We start from the raw sequence: 10,511 nt of genomic DNA, 5'->3' as shown, positions 1-10,511 counted from the left end.
TGTACGAACCGGCATATGACCTGACCCATACGATGATGCAGAGTTCTTTTTTTTTTTCAAATTTATTCTATTTTGTTTATCTATTCTATTATATTTTTTCTCTAGCATTTCAAAAATAGTTTGAAAAGATGAAAAAAATTACACTCCTGTGTGTCGCGCGCGTTATAAGCTTGGATCCACTCTTTACCTTTTTATTAGAAAAAATTGATATGTATGTATATATATCAAAATTTTATAATGTGATCGCATTAGTATATTATATATGAGATATACAAATAAATATTACAGTGAACCACTCTTCCTCCATTTATTATGTATCTTATTAATCTCTAAGTTTTTATTGAATAAATTAATCAAGAACGAAATACTTCCAAATCTCACTTATGTTTCTATCAATTCTGATTATTTTTCATATTTCATCTTTTTTTCATGGCCTCTTTTATATTAAATAATCTAATTTTATGAGTATAGTAAATATTACTATCCTTGGTAGAACCGCAATGGAATCCTAAATCATCTACATAATTTCTGTTGAGAAGCTTATCAAAATATTTTTTTTATTTTTCTTTGATCTTATTTTTCCTAACTAAAATCTTTTGATATTCATCTATAATGCATCTAACCTGAGTCGAATCTCTAATTTTCATGTATTTTATTTTTGTAAAATATCTTTCTCCAAATTCTTAGTTTCTGACTTGCGCCCTAACTCTTCATACATCTCTCATGCTACTTTTAACTTCATTCTCAATTGTCTTATAATTTTTGTATGCTTCTATGTTTCTGCATTTAGATGGTCTCTTACAACTCTTGCTTTTAATCTTGATGCCAATTGAACTTTCTTATTCCCTTGCCAACTTTTCTTTATGGATGGTTTTTTTTTTCCTTTTAATTATCCTAATACTCATCTAATCACTTTGTTAATTCTATCAATCATCTTGTCCACATGGAATTAGATTTTTATATAGTTTTTATTTTTCTTTTTCCAACATTTGATTCTTAAAAGCCCATTTATTTCTCTTGTTGCAAATTCTTCTATCAAATTTTTATTTAGGTTGCGTTCGGTATCGTTATTACTTCTTTTCTTTTTTAATATGGGGAGAGAATGTCTATTTCTATGTTTTTCGATTTTTTGATAAAAAATGTTTTGTTCACTCTTTTTTTTAATATAACAAGGGTCGGCAATGTGACCGACAACGGAAGAGAGGGGGAGGGGATGGGGCTGATGTCAAGGTCAATGACATAGAAAGCTTGATATTGGATAGAGAGAGTCGAGGGAGCGACGAAGAAAAAAAAAATGGGTCGGCACAATGATGCAGTAAAAAATGAGAGATAGCTTGGCATCTAGTAAAAAGATGATGTCGAGGGAGTTTGGATGGAAGAAAATGGGTTGGAAGAAGAAGGGTAAAAACCTACTTTTAAAATTATTAGAAGTGAAAATTTTTCACTTTTATTTTTTCAGAATAATGGAAGATGTTTAAAAAAACAAAAATGGGGCAACCAAATATAATTTTCTCCATTAAATTTCATATTTTTGTTAAAAAAAATAAAGAAAAATACCATATGGGCCCTTAGTTTTTTTCTTCCATTTTCTTATTCATACATCTATATTGGATGGTTATAATTTTTCAATCTTTAAACAAAACTCAGTAAAAAAATTATATACAATACCCACTTTTAAATTTTACCAGATAAAAGTTATTATTTTTTAAAAATAAGTATTAGATAATATTTGTTATAATTTACCGTGAACTTAGAAGTAGTATTTTCTTTCGCATTGTTATTTTTGAATCCTTCATGCATGCAAATTTTTCAAAACTACACTATATTTTTCAATATGCCAATTCAAATCACCTTCGGATTTTTTTTTTCTACTAAAATTTTCTTGAATCAATTTTCCATAATTTTTTTTAAAAAATATTTGGTTGTATAATCAGATACTACCTCAAAGCATAAGTAATAAAAATATTAATAGGCTCCTCTCCCAAATGGAAGGCGGATGGGCACTTATTAAAGCATAAAGGCCTTTATTAAATGGAGAAAAAAAAAGAAGAGAAAAGTGTTGGCTTCTGCGGCTCACGGAAATATATGCGGGCATCCGCACCTCATGTTCCAGTATTGGTAATGATACGAGGAGAGGAGATGAAAGATAAGCCTCCTCCGGGGGTGGCGTGGAAAATCGTCCCCACGGCTTGCAGTTGGAGCAGAAATGGCATCGGCGGCGGGGTCTATGCTGCCGTCCTGCACTCTTCTCCTCCGCCGTGGCTTCGATCTTTCTCCTGGCGTTGGACGGAAGCGCCTCTCTGCCGTCGATGGCGGGAGGAGGAGGAGGCCCATGGCGGGGTCGCCCATCAGAGCGAAGCAAGGGGAGAGCCCATTGCAGTACCGGAAGCTCGGCGATTCGGATCTCCGGATAAGCGAAATCATGCTGGGAACTGTACTGAGCCCTGGTCTTTTTTCGGTTAATTTGTTCTCTGCGATTTTCTTTTGATGCTTTGATGAGTCGAGATTGTCTTTTTATCTCTTCCTTCTTCCCAAGAAACGGTAGGAACATGTGATTTTCCTCTCTCTTTTTTTGCACCCTTTTTCTTCTCGGACAAAGAAGTGGGAAGTCCTGATTCTTATGGTGCGTCTTTGTGACTTCTTTTATTCGAGCGAAGAAACTTTTTTGAGTGCGTCAAGATCGTCTTTTCTTCTTCCGCGTTCCTTCCCAACAAACTGTTAAAACAATATGGGTGCCTCAACATTGTATTTTTCTTCTTCCTGTTATCCTGGAATTAGTAGAGAAGCATGACTCCTCCCGCGCCCCTTTCCCCTTCTTACCAGAAACGGTATAAAAATATCATTATATTTTACATGCGATGCTGTATTTTTAGGTTAAAACTGTAGGTATCAGACTGCTGATAAGTTATTTATTTATTGTAACTATTGGGTGTGCCAGAGTGTTTTTTTTCCTTGCCAAGAAGTGGTATAGGTTTGATTTTTGACGCATGAGTAGTTTTGAAGCTTCGGAGAAAGAAAAAAAATCCAATGCTTTTACCTAAGATTTTCTTTTGATATATATTCTTTCAATTCGTTCTTCCAAGAAGCATAAAGAAGCTGTGACTTTAACTATGCTACTAATTGGTTCAAATTCTGTGAATTGGATATTTGAAATTGTTTTTGATTGTAATGTTGTCAGAACTGTTCTCCCTTTTCAAGAAATGGTAGAAGATTTTGGATTTGGTATTTGGGGATTAGGGTTCTGAGTTTTAGGTGGGAAAAGAGAATCCTTTGACCTTGCAAAGCTTGCCCTTTCTTTGTCATGAATTGTTTTTTTTTCTTTTAAATTTTCAGATGACATTTGGACAACAGAATACAGAGAAGGAAGCCCATGACATTCTTAGCTACGCATCTTGAGCATGGTATTAATGCTTTGGATACAGCAGAAGCAGTGAGTTCTTTATAGTAATCAATCTATTTTAGGCTGACGAATGATATGCATTTTTGTCTTAGAAAAAAATTAAAAATCACGTTGGTTGGTGTAACATTACTACAATGGCCTTAAGTGTGCTACTTTCCTTTTTTCCTTTTTAATGCCAATATGTCAAATACTGTTAGAGCATTGCAATTTCATCCCAGCATTTAATTAACGCTATGTTGTTCTGAGTTCATGATAATTTTGCATCCATAATCACATGAGTGCCCTCAATCTCTTCAACCAGGTTCTTCATAACTCTTTCAAATCATAACTTGCACTCTCTAACTTGTGTACTTCGTTAATTTTTCTTTGGCAAGTTTGCATTGTAGGTGTCATATAGACATCCTTCTCTAGTAGCCTGTTTAAAGAGCAGATATGAGTCAAGCATATAGGTTACACACTGGGTGATTGTTGCAGAAAGGTTATTTAATGCAGCATATAACTCTGGTTTGAACATCTTGCATATGCCGATCTTAATGTTTAGGTACAAGAATTGCTGGTTGTTGTGCTTATTTTGTGCTTCTGGAGAAATTTTGGCATTTGGGGTGTAATCACTTCTGACTCACTATTCTAGGCTCTTCTCCTTCCGCATTGCCTCTTAACATTGAAACTAAGGGTCATTTCATCATGTGTGAATGTCTTTCCTTTGGGGGGGGAATAGTTCATGGATATCATGGATATTTGTGTCAACTATCTGACATTCCGATGTCTTAAGCTTTCTATGTTCTTACACCATATGGACTATGACAATTTTTTTAGCAAGACTATATAACAAGAACACAGTTAGTGTGCATTGTCCAATTTAATATATCTTGTTATATGTATGTAGGTTTTGTTGTGGCAAATACATAATATGTACACTGCTGGCATATATTAACACTGTGGATGCCTGTATCATTTTCTATTCTGTAGTACCCAGTCCCAATGAGCAAGGAGACACAGGGAAGGACAGATCTTTATATAGGTAGCTGGATGAAGTCTAAACCACGTGATAAGGTATGTGCATGCCAAAGCTCATTAATTTGCCTTTTATTAGTGTCCTTTCTAGGGAAATAATTTATGATCTGGCTTTGCATGAGAGTTTCTGATGGAGAAATAGTGGAAATTGTTTTTGCTATTCCAGTTGAATTAGCAAAACAGAGACTGTTAAAAAACACCAACTTGATATATTTAAGAACTTTAGGATAAGCACGCTCTCAACAGTTCAAGCCATTTGGTGATGTGTCATATAACTTGTAACTGAGACTTATCTGATCTCTAAGTTTTCTTCTGTTTGGATGCTCAATTAAAATGCTTTGCAAGGTCAATGGAAAATTAAGACAGTTTTGGTAGATGAAGAATACTCTTTGAAATTCTGTACTGGAAATAGGCATTCGTAATATCATCCTGAACCATCATTGGTCATAGCTCAATACATATTTGGTATCAATATTTTTCTAACTAAGCTCAATGGAGATATTTAAGACATGAAACTCTAATCTACATCAATGGCTAGGACGTTCCCCCCAAAAGTATTTTTTTTCCTGTTTTTTCACTACTTTACCTCTGTATTACAGATGGATGCTAACTGATGATAGTTCTAAAAAAATTGGATAATTACATTTATGAGTCCTTATAATTATTGCTTTGTTGTGTTATTATCATCGGATACCACTGAAACCTAATCATGCCAAGGTGTTGTTTGCTAATGAAACTCAAAAAAAGGTTGTCGCAGTGCAAGAGGCTCCCTGCCACTGTGGAGTTCAGGGAGAATCAAATGTACGCAGTCTTAATCCTGCATGCAGAGAGACTGTTTTTGTGTTTCGAACTCGTGACAACCAGATCATAACATAGCAACGTTATCATTGTGCTAAGCCCCACCCTCTCTTCAAATAAACTTTAAAGGAGGAAAAAATTATGATACAATCACTAACATTTTGAACAAATGAGGCTGCATGCACCTAAGAGCATAACAGAGGTAATACTTTGAAATGGCTATGTTTTAAAATGGACATTGGATGGTTAGTCATGGGCAAGCTAAAGAAGCTGAACTGTGCCTTTCTGGAGGATGAAGTTACAGAAAACTGAAATTTGCCAATTTGATCACTCTTGATGAAAATCAGAGTTGACTCTGGTAAAAACGGGCATGCTGACCAGTTTGAAAGTTCTGGGGAGAAAGAAGACTTTAAAGACCGTAATAGAGATTATACAGAAAGATATGAAGACGCTGAACAAGATTTGAAGATCAAGGACGTAGCCTTGCTCAGAAAACTGGCGGAACAGGGACTTGGTTTATTGGCTGTTGTCCTGGTTAAACTAGCTGCAATATATCTCATTTTGTAGTCTTCTTGTAACTTAGAAAAATGCCTTGATTGTGGATTCTAGGATCTAGTCATTGTGTAAAATACTGTTGTTCAACTTATCTTGTTTACATTTTGCAATTTAGAAATTAGCAAGAAATAAAACCATAAACTCAGGCAAAAAGTTTTCAACTTTTGAGGACTTTGGGCTTTCAGAGTTTTGAGGTGTCCCTTGCTATGTTTTGATAGGTGATTTTGGCTACAAAGTTTGTGGTTACTCGGAGCGGTCAAGTTATATTCGTGACAATGCAAAGGTTTTGCGGGTTGATGCTGCTAACATAAGAGAGAGTGTAGAAAAGAGCCTTAAGCGCCTGTCCACTGACTACATTGATTTACTGCAGATACACTGGTCAGTCTTTTTATACAAACACTAACCCCCTTTATTAAATTGTTTTTAGAATGATATGCAGTATATATGCATGTGAAGGTCATCTGCATGTCATGTCAGCCAGAGAATACCCCTTTCTTAGGGTCATATTGAGGTCTTTTGTTGTGATTCATCTACATGTCGGCAGTCCTTCCTGCACTAGCATTTAGGCTTAGCACTGCTCCCAAATGAATCTCACATTATTCAGGTCGGAAAAAGTATACCTTGTTTGATGATCATGATTTTCTGCAGTTTTAGCAACATCTATCTAAAACTCTATCCTAAATTTGTGCCACATCACATCAATTTTCAATTTCTAGCAGGTTTCTTGTTAATTAATGATAGGTTACTTATGTTTCCTGTAAGATACATTTTTTCAGGTCATATATGTACACTATAAAATTATAGTCAGGTCATGTATAAATTCCACTGTGAGCTGAATGGTGTTTAAGGTATGGCTTCTATGCCACAGATTTTTAAATAAATTAAGATAACTACACAAGAGAAAAGAGAGATTCCAGTGTGTGGGGACTTACAAATGAAATTTGATAACAATATGGAAATTCTTTAATTTATAAAATTGATTTCATAGTTTTTAAAATAAATTATCATGGGTTTTGTGGGATTTTTTTTGGCAGTGTGTGACTATATGTCTTCGTATTTGTACTGGACATGTCTGGTTTACTAGTCTTCCAGCAATAGAATCTATATCCATTGCAGGGTTGCCCAATGCCCCAATGTAATGGTGGATGATCTTAGTTTTTATAATATTTTACTCTTGAAATTATATTGATTATTTGTTATATTGAACAACTTTATGTGCTTTAAAGATGGGGACATCTCATGTTTTTATCTGGTAAAGGGAGTCAAAACACATCCTGATACTTCTTATTGTTTATATTAGTTCCCCGGTTTGTTATTTTGACGAACCTGTATTTTTGATATCTATTTATATTTCTTCAGGCCAGATCGATATGTGCCATTGTTTGGCGACTTTACATATGACCCTGCAAAATGGAGACCCAGTGTGCCATTTGCTGAACAACTTAGGGCCTTTCAGGAGCTCATTGATGAAGGGAAGGTAATATCCGCGGAGCAATTTATGCTCAACATGCAAAATTTGTGATTCAAAATACACGACTTTGGTCAACTTAAGATTTATATTTTGTAGGGCAACTTGAAATTGCTAAAAAGCAAATGGAAGTATGACTAATAAAATTGCCTCATCGAGGAGGCAATCTGACTGTTTATGATCTATGACTCGGACTTGTGGAGATGAAGCAAATTGCTAAGCACACTCCCCATTTGACAGATTTGTTTGGTTTCTCTGTTTGAAACCATGTGTAGAATAAGTAGGGCACCGGTGCAAGCTTATTTTAAGTCGAAACTGTGGTGTTCCTCTCTTTTGAAAACATAAATTTGAAAATATCCAAAGCTTATTTATTGTTACTCCATCAATTTTGTCTTATCCAATCAAAGTTGGAATGATTGATGGAGGAAATTAAGAAGGCTCTCGTAGGAGGATCGAGCAGATTAATCATTGTAAACCTCATATATTGTCCGTTCAACATTGGTGCCAAAATCTTAGTCAAAGCGACTTTTGGCAAGAAAGGAGCCTGTGAGGAGACTTCGAAATGATATTTAATGGGCAGTGAGCGCTATCTTAACCTCATGCAACTAGAAAACAATTCCCCAAGTCCCCTAGGCCTGGAAATAATATAGATGAAGCCCATTGTGAGTCAGAAAGAATGAAATCATACATCGTCATCATTCATCAAAGTCTTAAGCTATATAAACGTGATGTGTTGTAAAATTCTCGTCTTTTTTGTACTATCAACAATATACTGGATTATGGACTCACCATTTAACCCTTTCGCCAAAACCATCTTCTCTCATAGAAGATCAAGAACCCTCTATTGCTATACCAAAATCCTTTCTCTAATTTCATGATCACATATTTGGGTCACCTATCTGTGAATTTCATGAAGTCATCCCTAGTCTTAGCAAAATGTATTAACTGTTAAGCTTTGGAGGTACTAAAAGAATTCTATAATCTACACTCATCTGCATGTCTCTGCAGGCTATCTTTTTGATTAGACATTTTGGGTTCTTCTGATATAATTGACAGTATGCATTGCCTGTATGTGATCCATAAGTATATATTAGCATTTAAGCACCTCTGCATATTCAGTTCCTAGCATTCAGGACTCCACCAAACTTAAGACTGGGCTGTAGATAAGGCTATAACCCATTTCTGAAAGCGAACGATTTGCTGTAGCTGAGCAGTTTGTTACCAGCCGTAACTGCCACTTGTTTATTCCGTAGAGATTCCTCACAACCTGGCTGTACTCAAAACACCTGCACCTTCTAAATATGCCATCATGAAGATTGTATAGCTGTACAACTGCAATATATAGCTGGTACAAACTGCAATAAGCATCGAACTGGACTCCAAAATTTCTGACCAGAATATCTGAGAGTTGCTACTTTATCATTATGTCCATGTCTTTCAGGTACGCTACATAGGAGTCTCAAATGAAACATCATATGGTGTTATGGAGTTCGCACATGCTGCAGAGGTTCAGAAGCTTCCAAAGATTGCCAGCATCCAAAATAGCTATAGTCTGCTTGTCAGGTGCCGTTTTGAAGGCAAGTCCTGTAAAATATTGATCTATAAATTCATATTAATTTTATAAAAAGAGGCTAATTTGGTCACCATTTTGTTTCATCATTCATTAATTGCAAGCTCAAAAAGCTTGCTTTATCATTCATCAATTCCTTCAGTTTAGCTGTCTGCCTCCATTGTATGACACTTCTTTCCAGTTTTGTTTGTGCTATTTGAAAGATAATGGTTGATAAAGGGCATTAGACGAAATGGTTATTTGAAGGACTCCAGATCATGCAGACATCACACTAAACTTTTCTATTACATTTTACACCTGCAGTTGATCTTGTTGAAGTATGTCACCCCAATAACTGCAACATTGGGCTCCTAGCATACTCCCCACTGGGGTGGTGGAGTCTCAGTGGGAAGTATCTAGGATATCAACTCTGAAGCTGCCAAAAAGGGGCAGGCTAAGCTTTTTCCCCAGGTACATGGCTCAGATACAAAAGCTTCATTAGCAAAGGTATGTCTTATGATACAAATTTATATGGAATATTTGTTCAGTATGTCTTAAAAACCACTATGTACATATGCAGCATTTTCTCTTTTCAATTATGAACATCTATTGGCAAAACTGCATTTTTTTTAAGAATATATGATTCCTTTGATTTTAATATGGCTTTTTATTGCACATGGTTTGGTAAATGAGGAAATTTCTCATCCATTCCCACAATAGAGAGGTGAAAAACCTATATAGCTGTCAAAGGGAAAACTAATGCTGCTGACAATCTTCATTACATACTGAAATGTTCCATACATCTTCGGAGCACATTTGAGCATGCACAAAAATCAGAACCCTGAGAAAAATGAAAACTGTTCAATTTTGTGGTTCAGACCATTCTATGTTTCCAGGAAGCAACTGCACTATATGTCCAGCTGGCCAAGAAGCATGGCCTGACCCCAGTCCAACTTGCCCTTGGATTTGTGCGGCGACCGTCCGTTCACAAACAAGTTCACTCATTGGTGGCAACCTTTGTGGATCAGCTGAAAGAAGACATCGATGCATTCATTACAACCATGCGGCCATTGCCACCTGAAGTTGTAGCTGGCATTGAGGATATCTTTAAGAGATACAAAGACCCAACAATTCTTTGAATAGCTGATGTTCTAGATTTTTTTAGATTTTTTTTTTTTTAAAAAAAGTTCTTTGACATTAGCAAGCCGGTAATGATTTGTCCCCTTCAAGAACGAGTTGCAGCTGCAACAGAATAAGGCCCTGTTTGCGGGGAGCTGTTAGGCAGTAGACGCTGTTGGAAGTAGAGCTGTCTGAAATAGAGCTGTTATAAAAGCTGTTTGTTATTTGGTAACTATATTTTTAAGTGCTGTGCACTTTAACATATGTTTGGTAAACAAACTGAGAAAGTACTTTTATATGACAAAATTACCATAAAGGACATTGCATAGTATATACAATAGAGCATGATAAAACATAACATATATTAATACATAATATACGATATAGTATAATATTACTGTAATATAAAATATTATTATTATAATATAGTAATATATATTGCATAGCATAGCATAATGATATATAATTATTAGAGTAAATTAATTTTCTATTATATAACATAATATTAAATTATTTAACATAACATATTAATGTATTATGATATAATGTATATATATTATATTTATAGTATATACATAATAAAGATATAAAATATTATATTATTAGTA

The 10,511-nt window shown here is 35.1% G+C and overlaps 1 protein-coding gene across 1 annotated transcript; it reads left to right on the top strand.

Annotated features, from left to right (window-relative positions):
* Positions 1 to 2,108: 2,108 nt before the first annotated feature.
* Positions 2,109 to 10,127, top strand: LOC103718275 (protein tas). Its single transcript, XM_039115017.1, is given in 10 exon segments — positions 2,109 to 2,434; positions 3,334 to 3,390; positions 3,392 to 3,430; positions 4,370 to 4,457; positions 5,986 to 6,145; positions 7,127 to 7,244; positions 8,677 to 8,812; positions 9,109 to 9,203; positions 9,205 to 9,291; positions 9,681 to 10,127. Coding segments are annotated over 10 exon segments (1,251 nt in total). The 5' UTR covers positions 2,109 to 2,206; the 3' UTR covers positions 9,924 to 10,127.
* The last annotated feature ends 384 nt before the right edge of the window (positions 10,128 to 10,511 follow it).

The sequence above is a fragment of the Phoenix dactylifera genome, chromosome 17 (assembly GCF_009389715.1).
Source record: "Phoenix dactylifera cultivar Barhee BC4 chromosome 17, palm_55x_up_171113_PBpolish2nd_filt_p, whole genome shotgun sequence".
NCBI lineage: Eukaryota > Viridiplantae > Streptophyta > Magnoliopsida > Arecales > Arecaceae > Phoenix > Phoenix dactylifera.
This window is presented reverse-complemented; position numbering and strand designations above follow the sequence as displayed.